The 15,019-nt window shown below is 43.3% G+C and overlaps 1 protein-coding gene across 1 annotated transcript in view; it reads left to right on the forward strand.

The window, feature by feature from the left end:
* The first annotated feature begins 4,661 nt into the window (after window positions 1–4,661).
* The window catches only part of DRC11 (dynein regulatory complex subunit 11), a 109,206-nt gene continuing 98,848 nt past the window's right edge, over window positions 4,662–15,019 (forward strand). Inside the window, exon 1 of the mRNA XM_085307471.1 lies at window positions 4,662–4,736. Within this exon, the coding sequence (XP_085163597.1) occupies window positions 4,726–4,736 (11 nt within the window). The 5' untranslated portion in view covers window positions 4,662–4,725. The remainder of the gene's footprint in view (window positions 4,737–15,019) is intronic.

Raw genomic sequence — 15,019 nt, forward strand, 5'->3', positions numbered from 1 at the left:
CTACCAGATGTTTCCTAATGATAGGCAGCTGACACTATTTGAACTGGCTCTTTTGAAAACTTTAATTTTATTGAACAACATTATTTAACAAGAGATGATTTAGAGTTTTACTTTTTAACAAAGAGAGAAGTGGAATGTGGCATGGCATTTAATATCTGGCTGAGATTTAAAACACATACTCCTTATGAAGTATGACATTTTATACCTGAAACCACAGGAACATTTCCCACATTTAAGTGATAGAGGAAAATTCTTCAAATTAGATTTGAACTTTATACCTTCTAATTCTGCTCCAACCCTCCTCCTCCATGTGCCATGCTCGGGCCTGATGAACACACTGGTATTATATCAAAGTCTAATAGACCTGACTACTGACAAATCCCCCTCACTTAGCCTTGAAGWAAGCAGCAAACCTCCTGTAGATTATGGTAGTCCGTGTTAACTGGCAAATAGCTCAGAGATCCGTCACAAGACTAAATGAACTGGTCAGTACAGCCCAACTGGCAGTGCCATTCCTCCTGGATATTGGAGTGTGCAAGGATGTGAGCAAGAAGTCAGTACTGAAGCCATAATACAGACAGAGGTTCCCAAGCATACAAAGAAAAACCACTACAAGAGTCTTATCTGCTTTAGTCTGAGCCTAAAGCAAAACTAAACATCTACCTGCAAGGAAGCCTAGTGCAATGGGTCCCCAAACTTGTCCCTAAGAAATCCTACTTCTCATTTTCCTGTGTTCACAGTTYCAACTGTGCAACTGAATTGTAACCAGGTCCTCATTTGGAGACAATCCCTATCGGATATATGGCCCTACTCTAAGTGCTATCATAGTAACTGCCTCTTGCAGGAGAGCTCCTCTGCCAGAACCTCCAAGCTGAGATGGAGACTGCCACCATGGCGTGCGCTTAGGGAGGAAGGTTGCTGTTCACTGTAAAGTGTTCAGCAAAATGCACCTCCTTGACATTTCTTCCTAGTCCCAGGTTTAACACGTTCATGCAGCTCATTAGTAGCATGCAAACGAGCCCCTTCAACAGAACTCATATCAGCAACAGACATCCYTCAGACCACACCAGGCCCCATACTGTACCTCAAGCCTGACAAATGCAATGTCTGCACTACTATTCAGGGCTACAAGCTCCTAGCACAACACTGCTGTAACCTCCAAAAGCTCCAATGTTTCTGGTCCAAACTAAGGAATGAATTATGTCAAAAAGCTGTGTGACTATGCTACACAGTTCCATCTATTCTTAATACTGACTGGCAGCGAGGAAAGGCCAATACCAGCACCCCAAGGAAAGGACAGCACACAAACATCTAACATCTTGCCCCAAGTCACACTGGACACCCATGGTAAGGCAAGGATTGGGATTCTCTACTCCCAAGCTAGCATTCAAAGCCTTAGCTCATCCATCCTGTGAGGTGGAGAAAGCCAGGATCAAGCTTCTCCCTTCACATGCTCTTTGGGGCAGCAACACACAAAAAACACTTCTTCAGTACCATGCCTTGAGGTACCATCCAGACCACTGTAATTGCTTTGAAATATGAGTTGCAAAGGCATAACATTTTTTTTATTATATTCCTCACTTTACTTTAAGCCCCCTACTCAGTAAAAGACAGGTGCACTAAGCTCTTTGCCAGGGTCCTGAATTTAGAGGAAAAAGCCCATTCAGTTTTTATAAGTTATCCCCTTGTAAGCTTACTAGTCACCTACTAAGSTTGCAGTTAGAGATTTTTTGAAAAATGATGGCACCTGGTTTCCAAGACAGCAGAAATTTTTGTGTTCATATTTACAAGAGCCTAAGGAARTACTGACGCTAAAAGAAACACGCTGTATAAAAAAATCACCACCTATTCCTGCCAGGATAGACTAAATGCACAGCTTTATTTTCTAGCGCAGCATGATCAGGACATGGAAGTCACTATCAATACTACACAAAAATATACAATGTGTGGAATAACAACTACAAATACCTTTAATCTGTGGTAGTACCTAGAGATACCAGACTGCTGCCTGTAGGGATTGTTGGAGGTAAGTGACCCTGACCTGGAAAGACTTAGATACTTCACAGTATTGACTGACTGTCAATAGTCTGCTGGACTTCAGTTACAATTCAGTATATGCCTCGATCTTTTTTGCAGAAATGGATCAGAGAATAGGACCTCACAGAGAACAGAACATGAAAGCAGGCTGTGGTAGCTGAAGGRGAACAGACTAGAGGGGAGATAAAGGAAAGAAAAGGAGAAGAAAGCTGGAGTAGGGAATGGAGAGCAGCTGAGATGAACCCAAAGCAGAGATGCAGCCACAGCAGAAAATATACTCAGAGCAATCATTTGAGGATAGCAATATCAGAACAGCCCAGGAAAACCTGTGTCACTTCAAATCTTTCACTTGAAAGCACAAAGATTCAACTAGAAACCTACAGCAAAATAGAACATCTCACACTAAGTTTCTCTATTTATAAGAGTGTATTTTCTTAAGCTAAATCTAAAAGTTAAGCAATGAGTATTACTTCATCTTTAACACAGTTTCTAAAAAAAATAAAGATGATCCGTGTATAGTGGCTTTGAGGCGCTAACGGAAGGGAAAGAATTCAGCATAACACATTACTAATATGGAGGCAGCAGGGGGTGTTCCCTTTCATATTAAACAAATTCGTGATCCACGCAATGCAGGCAGGAAGGAAAGATTTTTCTCTATCGTGAACTACATACAGGCTTCCTCACATGAAATATTGCCTTTGCTATCCACATTGCATCAAGCATTCTTATCGCTCATCTTTCAGTTGATTCAGAAGGCTTTATACTTCTTTGTTTCTGAAATGTGTGTGATGGGCTGCTTAGCCGCAATTTTAGAAGCTTTTTTAAGTGACAGGTTGTAGAGTAGAAGAATGAAAACTATTTCTTATTAGGATTCTTTAATGGATTTATTTTTGAGTCAAAAGTATTATTCTCTTTCTCTTGGAGATTTGGGACCAGAGCAAAACAATGAAAGGTACCTTAAGGCCTGTGAGAAAAGGTATATTGCTCAGGAGTTAAGGCCAAATCGATCCTTAAAACCACAGACTCTTACAGAAACAGTACTGTTGAGCCTCCATAGGTAAAACTTGCATGTGAAAAAATTATTTTAGCAAAAAAAAATTGCTGTCCAAAAGCCCACATTAACGGAAATGAAGTTGTAGGGCTGCCATCTAGACAGCAAAAACTTTGTTAAGATAAGAGACGGGAGCAAAACATAAATTACTTACCGCTTGTGAGGAATCCCATCACCTGCAGAGAGATGAAGAATCAAAGACTCTGAAAGGAAACAAGAAAGATTGTGCTCTAAACGGTACTAACATAACACAGAGCTGTTTCAAAAATTACTTTTGAATTAACAGAAGTAATGATAAGCTGATTTCAYGGCCTCCTCTGGCAACAGAAGGCACCTGATCCTCAGGATCAAAAGCACCAATCCAACTCTCCAAAACGAACCACRACATTGGCATAACCACCCAACAGCTTGGAAAATAATTCACCTTGGAGTCTTTACATTACAGCTTTGAATCTTCAAGGTTGCCATTTCCAAGCTGCCCTCCAAAACCGGTGGGGGGGGGGGCTAGAAATGTTATTTCAAAACCCCATAGCCAAGATTTTCACGATTACAAAAGCTGAGACTTCAAATACCCCAAAAAAAAGGAGAAAAAAGGAAAGAAAGAAAGAAAGAAAGAAAGAGAGAGAGATTTATAGTACACACCCAAAGATTTATGGTAAAAAATGTGATCACTGGCAAACACTCCTTGTCCCAAGCTCTGCTCTTTTTTCCTTCCCCACCCGCTATTTGGAGGAGTACATACTTTTCCCCCCAGAATGATGTGTTGTAATTCTCTCTCGCTAGCTCTTATTTTCCCTCGCTGCAGAGCACCAGAGGAATCCCTCCGTAAAGAACGCCCCCCGCTCTGTATACATGCCCTAAATTAGGATCGTTTTTCCAGGCTCCGGTTTCACCGCGGCGTCGGGGACTCGCTCGACCGCCGGCTCGCCGCTGTTTACAAGATGACCCAGCGGTCGTCGAAGCCTCACTGCCAGCCCGTCGCAAAATAACGGCTCCGAGCCTCTCAGGGCGATTTTATGGGCTGCATCGCAACACGTTTGAGGGGCTTCAAAAAAAAAAAAAAAAGAAAGAAAAAGAAAAAAAAGGAAAAGGAAGCAAAAAAATGAGCAAATCCAGCTACAAGTGATTATGGGCCAATAGGTGTGTGCTGCATTTTTGGCATTAGAGATAAATGTCTCTGGCCCATAAATTCATTTCCTAGCCGCCCTCTGCGTACATAGTTGCTTAATGAGCACAGTTTGGAGATGTAACGGAAGGAGGAAATAAAAATAAGGGAAAGATTTCCATCTGTTGCAGAGGGGAAAAAAAAAGAAACAAAAATTTGCTAAGTAATAAGTCACTGGGAAAGCACCAGAGATGCATGCCTTGATAGCTACACAGGAGAAAAAAAAAAAAGGAAAAATGTGAATTAATTGAAATAAATCTGGAGGGGAAAAGAGAGGGGAAAAGAGAGGGGAATGGCCCACGCTCGGGTCATGGCGGGGGGGGGGGGGGGGGGGGGGACGCGCTGCCGCCTCGCCTCAACGGCCGAGGCCGCGCCGCGCGTCGCCATGGCAACGGCCGGGCGGCAATGGCCGCGGCCGGGCGGCAACGGCCGGGCATAGCGGCGAGGGGCGAGCGGAGGAGGCGCCGCCAGCATGTCTCACGCGTGAGTGCGGGGCGTGGGGAGGCGATTACGCGGGCGCGGCCCCCTGCAAGGCTTCAGCGACGAGCTGCGTTCGCAGCCCGCGGCGGCCTCATTTCGCCGCGTTGTCCCCTCCTCTGCGAGTCGTAAGACTGAAAATCGAGCACCTGAGAAGGGAAAAAAGCCTTTCTTGGAGGGGTTTCGCCAGCTTACTTTGCTCTGTGGGTCGTCCCTTCTACAGCTTCCCTCTCTCCCCCCCACCCCCCAACCACACACACAAAGTTAGTCACTTTTCCTTCTGGTTTGTGCAAGCGGTTAGACAGCAAGAGAAACACATTAAAAATAATAAACGAGGAGTTACAGGGAGGAATCGAAATCCGCTGCAGTTCATACGGGTGTGGATCGATAAATGAAATCACTGTTTTGTGAGAAAATAAAACAAGAAATGGAGCACCCAAAAAGGCCCCTGTCTTCAAAGGAGCGGCTGGTTCCTTGGAAGAGCGGGAGATTCAGCCCCCCAAAGTCATCGGATCACTTCCGTTACATTTAGGCCAATATTAATATTATTTGTACTCCAGCATCACCCACCCATAACAGGCTAGGCCTTTTTCTGCTTGCAAAAAGTATTTCTTCCCCTCTCTTATAAATCACAGTTTGCTCCTACAATTTTTCTCTGTAATGAGCTCCTCATGCTTTTAACACAATATAAAGCTTTAAAAGTTTATTTGCAATAACGAGACACTGATTATAGCACTGTAACAAAACCATACTCATTTCTCCTGAAGTATTGTTATTACATACGATCCACTATACTAAGAAAGCACTAAAGTCAGGCACCACAACGTTGGGAACCTTACTGTAAAAGCCTTGCGTGACATTATCGCACCATAATTTGCCATTTGCTCCCTCCTAGTCCCGTTCTAGCAATGCCAAACCCAAGGCGCAGCCAAGCCCTGTTTTAGGCAGCTCTTGTTCCCAGTCCTGTGCTGGATGTGGCTTGCTCAAGTTCACTAAAAACAGGACAGGAGTACATTAAAAAAAAAAAAAAAAGCTTAGGCAAGGTTCACCCCAGATGCTAGCACTCTCCTGTGTGCTCTAGATCTGACCTGAAAACTGCTGCCCCAGCTGCTGCCAGCATCTTACCGCCACCAAGTCCGCTGCTTTCCAGCCAGGCAGCTCCCTTTTCCTCACTTCTTGGCTCAGCAAAGTGTTGAGGGGAGAGGGATAACAAATAAAGTGCTCCCTGAGAGCAGAGGAGGTGGTGCGTGGGCTCCATCGAAGTACTGGGAACCAGCCACTGGCAGCCATAGCTGGGAGGAAGGTTTGGTTACCTCCCAGCCTCACCCCATAGGGCTCTACCTCTGTTTTGCAGCCTAGTAACTCAGTTAAGGGAAGTTTACAAAGTAATTAATAGTTAATCTCAACTGCTTGGTTTAAAACAATTAAACAACAGAAGTGGATTGTTTGACCTCTTCCAGAGAGAGTTATCTCAGAGCCTGTCATTCCTGCTGAGTGTCTGAAGTACAGCTGCTCCTACTTGAGCTGGATTAACACAAAAGGATTCAACTCGAGTGAGGCAACAAAATAGTTAGGTTTCAACTGTTTGGCTTAACACAGTTTAATTTTGATAGGGACAGAGCTCTGTTATTTCCTGTAGCATTGCCAGCACTGAGCAGCAATTCCATATAAACTAAACAGGCATCTGTCTGCCACAGCACACCAGTACATACAGTTCTGTTTCCAAACAAGGTAGCAGTGTTGGTAAGAAACTGCAGTCTGACACTGATGCCATTTAGCTCACTTGGTCTAATCACTCTGTAGCAGTGCACAGTATGGCGTTTATAGCTAGGCCAAGCCAGTCCTTCGTAAATTTGAGACTGAATGAACACCAGTTGATCAAGCAGGTCATCTGTATAGCTTGCATTAAGCAACAGGCTGGATAGTTTTCTTTACTGTATTCTGCATCTTCAGTAAATCAGTGTGCTCAGTTTCCTGGGTAATTTGTACTTTTCTTTATAGCCACAGCAACTGGAGTCAGGTTACCACCTGAGAATCTCAGGTGTTGTTTGGAAGCTAGTGGGGACAGGGAGAGGGAGACAGAAAAATTGTGAATCTGAAGTGCTCCCTAACCATCGTGAAAATAAGAGGCACTACTGTTCTTATCTAAATATACACAGCCTTAACAGTTTAATTTCATGATTTTAAAATGATTGGGGCTGTCAGTGCTGGTAAGTTCATAAACGTTTATCTGAGACATAATCTCTTAATGCTTACTGTTCAGAGTTTTCTACATTCCTTCCCAGCACAGGGCTGAATAGTGATCAATGCGAGTAGTGAGGAAATAGGAGCATGCTTTACTTTTGTCCTAGGTTATCTTTTTTCCCAAGGTACAGATGAGTTGTTTCTAAGTTACTCAGGCTACTGCTGTGTGGTTTTGAATATGTTCTGAGATTAACCTAGCTATATACCATAAGTCGTGGTAAAATAAAAGTATTTATGAAGCCACGTGATAAAAGTGTTTTAAAAACACAGACTGCCTTACTTGAAGGCAATGAAGCAAAGCGCTAATAATACATGGGGTTCATGAGAAAACTTTGATGTTCTGTGCAAAAATATTTTAGGCAAAACCAGGCAACCAAGCCCTGTTTGTTGAATACTGAAAATGGGGATGGCTGCCTATGTTGCCAATATCGTGTGGAAGAAGAATTCAGTCCTGCAAAATGGGAGGCACATCAGTAAGTCCCAGCCACATCTACAATTCAGCTTTTTCAGATATTCTACAGTCACATCTTTGTGTCCTATGTAGAACTGCTACATAGCACAGCTTTTTCTGTGTTTGAGGTAAACAGCTGCTTTTCAGACATCTGGAAAAGCAGCTACTATGCACATAAAGATAAATTGCGTGTCTTGTGCAGCCAGTTGGACGTGCCAGACTTACTAAGTGTGTGTGTGTGTGTGTGTAGGGCAGCTGTGTTGCATGCACCACAAGTGAAAACAGTCAGATTAACAGCATTTGCAGCACAGAGTCACCCAGCACACGTAATCTATGTGGCTGGGATTTCCGTATTTGCAATCAAGGGTTTACAGGAAGCGTTCACTATTACAGCCCAGTGATTTTAATGGAGGTGTAGTCTAAAGTTTGTGGAAGCACATTATTCTACTGATGTAGTAAGCTTTGAATCAGGTTAAAGATAGGACATTTGGAAAACACTCAGTAAGGCCAGTAGGCTCCCAAAGGCTGCAAAAAGAAAGTTGCCATGTTCAGATATGCTTCACATTTTCTAAGGACAGTTGTAGTACTCGTGAGAGAGCACGTTCATTATATTTGCTGCAAGAAGTGCATGACATACCCTGCTTCCTAAAGTACTCAAATGACTAACATTTGCATACAGATGTACTTTTTGTTCCAGACACTGAACAGATTTGCATAGATGTTTTTGCATTTCATGTTTTCCTGCTGCATTTCCTCCTCTTTTATGAATTTCTTTACCATTTACCTGACCTGAAGGATCTTGACCAGTAATTTCATGACTTACCCTAACAGCCATATTCCAGACATGTTCAAAGCTAAGTCACAGCACAGCAACCTTTTGTACTAAGGTTTACTCAGCTATAAGACATTTGCCACTGCTACCAAGGAGCTAATAAAAAAAATAATAAAAACTTTAAAACTTAATCTCATGTCACAAATAGACTAAATATTTAACCACTGACTTTATCTAAGACAAATTCTGTACCATCTCCCCTGCTGTTTCTGACAAAAACAACCAAAGGAGAGCTATGTATTTTATATTGCTTCCCCAAAGCTCTGTTAAAGAAAATTAAGGTTGCAAAACCAAGCACTGAAAGTATAAGAAATTGCCAATGCAATCTCCATTCCTCCCGCCACTTTATGTAGCTGCATTACGATGCAGTTTCTTATTTTGTGATTATGTCCTATTTTCTCCCCGTAGGGCCCCAGCCTCATTCACTGATTGCTGAATTTTTCTTTTTATCCTCTCATTCAGAGTGTGGCCCCAGGCTATATTCTTCAAATTCCATCCAAACACCACGATTATTAGCTCCCTCCTGGGCATTCCTATTGCGTTCTCTCCTGTACATCTCCCCAGCATTCACAAGTTCATCTTTGCTCTTTTTCCGTCCCTGGTGACTGCAAAACAGAGGCGATCAGACTGATCACAGCTAAGATTCCAAACTTCAAGTCCATCCTGTACCTTCCTTCATTCTTAATGAGCAGGTAGAGAAAGATCTTGTGCGTTACTGGTACCTTGTCTCCTTTGGGAAAAAGCATTGTAATTGGAAATATCCCARCAGCACTTGTGCTAGAAAACAGTGAAAGAAAGGCTACAGTTAGAGAGAAATTGAATAGACAGCTCTCAGTTTAGTCGAGTTTAAAGCCTCCTGATGGGGAGGCTAGCAGAGGTAAAGCACCCAAACAACATATTTGCCTTCTATGCATGGAACTGCTGACAGCTGGGTGAGTTATTGCTCTGTCCTTTTCCAAGGAAAAGAAAAAAACATACAGATAAAGGATAGTTAATGCTGGAATAAACATCAGTGCCATCAGTAAAATGTGAGACAGGCAAAAGCTGCTTGATGCTTGAGCAAGTAGGTTCTTTTCTACTCCAGCCTTTTTTTTTTAAGCTCTCTCTCTCTCTCTCTCTCTCGTTCACCCTCTCAACAAACCTAGTTTACTGCAGTATCTCCTGCAGCGATGCTACGAGCTAATTGTATGCAAGTTACTAAAGCTCTCATTCCCCATCCTTTCACACTTCCTTAGCGAGGGGGAACACTGCCGGCAAAGGAGAGGAAGGTGCCGCTGCCCACCCTTAGCTGAAAGCACAGGGCAGCCCCCAGCCACGACAAGTGAGCTGCAGCCTGATGGACCAAAGGGTGGCCCTGGGAGCGCTAAGCAGGAGCCTACAGTAATGTCTCCCCAACCTTAACCGCTTGTGCACCCGCTCAATGCCCTCCTGTAAGAAAAGAGCCTTTTTTTTCCAATCAGCATTGTGAGTTTGGGCTAGAGCAGGTGCTTGACAACTATTGAGGTGCAGTGTTACAGCCAGTGCTTAGTGAAGCGAGATTCCTTGCCTTTGCTGTGGTTTCCCATTACATTTATGCCACAAAAATCTTTTATCCCCTGTTCACTTTCTGTCATAGTACCAAAGACTGAAATTGGAGATGACAGAAGTATAGGGCTGTTCACATTAACAGTGCCAGCAGGCTGTATATGCTTTCTTCCTCAGTAACAACCAAAGCCCGATGAGGTTTATCCTTTAATTTCCCCCAAAGATTCTAACTTTGCAAAACGTCACTGGCTAGAGCAAGCATGCAAAAAAAGTCGTCTAATAAATTACATTCACCACCAGCAGCTAAGTTAGGCATAAATATAAAGCCAGCTTTATGCTAGGAGCAAGGCCAGCAGGCCTGACCAAGCTCAGAACCACAAGTAAACACTGCTCCCACCTGCAACTGAAAGGTTTCTAAACAGGGATCAGTTCAGACATTCAAGTCAATTCGCTTTTCATTTTTATAGGCCACACCAGTCTCTATTTCTGTCTGTATCCTTTGCCTCCTCTCCCCCCCCAAAATTTTTTTCTATAATAGCAGAAAACAAAAAGAGGGCTACTTCTGTAACATGTTTAGCCTAGCTATCACCACAAAATACCTGAGCATGCTTTTGTGGAGGATCTAGTGTTTGGCTGACCCAAATAAACCTAGCAATCAATTTAAGTCTGGTGATTTTAAGAGAGAAAAGCAAAGCAGCAGCATTTGTGCAAGTCCCTTTTCCTCCCAGGGCCTCACTTTCCCCTCCTAACCTTTGTCTCTTGTTTTTTTTATTTTACAAATGCCGCCAGGCAGGGTTTCCCTCCCTCCTGTTTGCCCAGGGCTTAGCACAATGGCAGACCTGTCAAGCCTCACGTATCTGGAGCAAGACCCATAGGACTGGCCCCTGCACACACTTCCTTCTCGCTCGGCCCACGTCTCGCTTGCTTGCGGCCTTGCACCGCAGCATCTTGTCTGCTCCATGACTCCACGCAAGCCTGATGACTTGATCTGTGCAAGTAGTTCGCAAGGGCAGCGCAGATGCTTCAGAAATATGATTTAAAACACAGGTGACTTACCACTCAATCACCTAATATTGAAACTCCTGTGCACGGTTGAGAGAGCTGCCCCTGTTCTACATGAAGGGTTTTCCCTTCCATCTCTTCACACTTGACCTTCCATCAGAATAACCAGCAGTATTCTCCGGGGGCCCATGGAGTACCACACTGTGCTCACATGGGCTGGACACAGTGCGAGAGCTTGAGATACTTCTGCCTTCAGAGGACAGCACAGAAAAAACAGACGTCAAGGAAACCTGAGTTCTGCCCATACGTTAATCTACAGACAGACAAAGCTTGGAATGCAAATTATGCCATGTCCTACAAAAACAGAAAACACTCTTCCCTTTACCAGCTAAAAACCCCAAGACACTTTGGCAAAACAAACAAATAAAATCCACACACACAGAAAACCCCACTGATGCCACCTTCCACTAATGGTTCAAGAGTAATCTGAGATTCAATTTCCATGCTCAAGACAAATCACTGCTGTACTGAAGTGTGTGCTTTAGACTCAAAGCTGGTTCAATGCAAATACCCAGACTAATCTCAACTGTACTGAAAAACAATAGACTTATCTAAGTATAAGAAGAGATGGGTCAAGCAAAAATGCACCATTAGAGGACCCTGGAATATTAAAATGAAGCAATATATAATTTGGCAGAATTTTAAACACCTTATTGTATAACTTCAGCAGAAAAATACACCTATAAACCTCACTCTAAACAAACAGATCAGCCTTTATTTTGAGCAATAAAAATGAAGTTCAAGCTAGAAGTCATGCTACAGCAAAGAATATTCTTGTGTTAGACTTTGTTTTTACTTCGTGGGAGTGATGAGAAGAGAAGGGACATTGACTAGGAGGTAAAGCCCTGACCTTCCCTCCAAGCTATAAGGCTGCCAGAAAGCACTCTGAGGGCTCTGGAGTTAATTCACTTATGTGTTTTTTCCTCATCCCATTACAGTGTTGTTGATTTTCCTGATAACACGCCTATTTTGTAGTTGCTATGACAATTTGCAGCATTACTTATATTGCTGCACATACAATATATGCAGAGAGACTTCTTTCTTTCCCAGGACTTAATGGTCTTACGTCTTGAGTAGGAAAATCACATTTAGTCATGCTGGTTAAATCCACTAGTACGCTTGCTCTCCAAATCATCCTCTGCAGCTTCACATTTCCTCCTGTGCCTCCCTTCAGTTTGAAGAATTACGTGCAGTTGTGTTGCTAAGAGCAATTGCAGGCAAGTCTACTGGATGCCCCGAGTCTTCTAGCTTCACATGTTGGCCTCACTTGAGGTCAGGTTGGCACTCAGTTTTAAGAGCAGAAAGTATTTTGGCCGTGGGGAAGCTAAGCCTATGGCTGAAGATGAACAGAAGCAGGGCCACAGTAGCCTTCTCTCTTACCCATCTCTGCTGCAGCTCACAGAATAGGAGCAAACCTACAAAATGAACCAGTAACAGCAAATAAAAAGTGCATTCTGAACAGTGTCATATTCCCTGTTCAGTGTAGGGAAACGATTTTGAGGGAGTTTACAACTTAACGCAGAGGATGAACTGAGCAAATAGGGTAAAGCTCAAATAGTGATGTAGGGGCCACATGCTGTCTGATTAACAGGCAAGGACGTTCAGTCCTGTCGTTTACTTTTAATGCGTAATCTTGATCATATAGATTACTCCTTCCTAGTACCTTTGAACTCATGAGTTACTCAGCAAGATGTGACAATGTTGAGGGGCCAACTGTGGCTCGCATGCACTGCTCCTCCAAAGCTGAAAGGCTCCTCAGGATTATAGCAACTCTGCCAAGACCCTCTGAAAAGGGCTATAAACATCAAAGCACATCTGATCCTTGGAACTAGTGTAGAAGTGCTCCCATTTGGATACTGGTAAAAAAACTAAAATCATTATTTTGATCCTATTTTAGAGAAGGGAAACAAATAGCTGTGTTTACATCCTCTAGTCTGTAATCAGTGTGATCCAAAGAGCTGCTCAAATCACATTTCTGCTGGCAGTATCCCACTATCAAGCATCTGCTATTCTCATTCACCTGGCTAGTAAATCCGAAGCCTGAAGGCCAGATCCTCCAAAGGTGCAAGCCACCCTGACTGCAACAAGTTGCTACAACTATGAACTTACCCCAGGTGAAAATTTAGCCCTAGCAATTCCATATCGGTCTTTCCCATCCTTTTTCTTTTACTCTAATACTTCATTTTGCAGTAGATCAGTCCTTTCCGTGCCCTCATTTACACAGACCATCAGCACTCCAAAAATGACAAAAATACCATAATATCCACAGTCTTGACATTAGACCCATAGTAACATGATTGCAATCAGCTTCTTTTTATCTGATAAACTAATGCTTTATGGAAACAATTACCTTCCATTTGTATTGCCTTGTTTTAACACACTCCAAAGGGCTAGATTCCCCCTTCCCCTCCAAAAGTCATTCAAAATATAAAAAGAAAATGGATATTAGCTGGCTCAGCAGGGGAATCACTTGACATTCTTCAGTCTGAACAGGCAGAAAGAGAGGTTATTGTACATTAGGAGGCATGATTGCGGAGTCTTTTCTTGTTGCGTTACAGCTTATTGTCTCTATGCAATAACCTGCGTTTGAAATGTTTTAGCCCGAGGATACCCGCTGTTCATAAATCAGCTGTATAGTTGTGGGGATAAACTATGGGGCCAGACTTGCTCAAAGGTTTATAACATCCCCATTATCAAATTGATAGGGTAGGCATAGCTAAGAAAGTACAATACCACGTTGTTTCCTTCTCCGCTGGTCTACCCAATGAATCTCATCCATATACGTCCTTCCAAGTCCTGGTTTTAGAGAAAGCATACAAAACTCCCATTGATCAACTGGCCAAGCTGTTAGGTCAAAGCTAGTGGTGGTCTTGTTTGTGCCAATCTTCTCCACTCTGCTGGTTTTATTTTATCTCCTGCACCTGGGTTAATTGCTGCAATTGACTGATTCAGTCAGTGCAATGGGATGTAAATGAAGTTGGAAAAAAAGGAAGGGGAAAGACCTGGGTGGGCTGCAGAAGCATTAGGAAAAGCAAGACCAGCTGCATCCTGCAGAAACCCAGGTCAGCTGAAAAGCATAATACGCACTTGAAAAAGTTAACTGTGCAAATTCAATAGCAGGGTTCAGATTGTTAGTGTTTTTGCTGACTGCTCCAATGAGTCCCAACACCCCTGTTAGCATCCTGGACACACAGCACGCACCTCCCACCCACTGCACTCAAGGCAGGGTGTGAGCCTGTATGTATGCTGCAGTATTGTCCTCTACCCTCCTCGGTCTCTCTTGCTGGGGAAACAGGTCATTCTGTACTCCGAGATTGAGAACGATAAGATCAGCTGACAGAGCTCCAACTTACGTATTTATTATCAAACATGAGCAGAGGTTAACAGCTGCTCAGGTCTTCTGGTCAGAATTAGTACACAAGCACATTCTCAGCACTGCTCAGACAGGTCACCGCTGCTTTCCTTCCTTCCTTGGGAGGTTCTAGGAGCAGCAAGCAGTAGCTAGGTTAAGCCTGTGGATGGGCCTAGATTTCACCATTGAGGCTAACAACCTGAGGAAGGCTAGGTCTTAGGAACAAAACTCAGCTTTCCCAGTTGCCTTTGCCCACTGTTCTCCCTTCCTGCAACAAAGAAATTATTTTTCTCCCAGCATAACTGAGTCTCACTGCAGAAGCAGCTTCGTTGCTTTGCTGCTAGAGAAGCATTTTCAAAGACTTAACGATTTTTCTGAAACCCGTTGCTTCCAGGAGACTGCCTCCATTTAGCAAAGGACAGGTTACTAAGCAAAACACGACCTAAAGTGACCTTTAACTATCACAGGTTTTATCACCTTTCAGAGCCAAACCTGCTGTTTAGGCTGTTCTCTGAATACAAGCCTCATTGCGTAGTGTCCATTTCTTGCTCCTTTAGGATGATTTTCCACAGTACCCTATACTGCCTTTGCCATGAAAATAAATCTATTGACAGCCAGTCTATGCTGACATCAGAGTTCCAGCTACTCCTACCAAAAGAACAGAACTCCCTAAGGAAACGGCATAATCACTGTGCGAGTCTGGCCTTGGGTGAAACTTCCCATTTCATGTAGCCCTCTAGCCACTTTACCTGACATGTAGCAGTTGCTTGAAAAGCAACAATTGCCTCAGTAGGAAGACACCCTAAATCCTTTCCCTCAGTTCG

Source organism: Rhea americana, unplaced genomic scaffold (genome assembly GCF_003343005.1).
Source record: "Rhea americana isolate MKP2758 unplaced genomic scaffold, rheAme1 scaffold_259, whole genome shotgun sequence".
NCBI lineage: Eukaryota > Metazoa > Chordata > Aves > Rheiformes > Rheidae > Rhea > Rhea americana.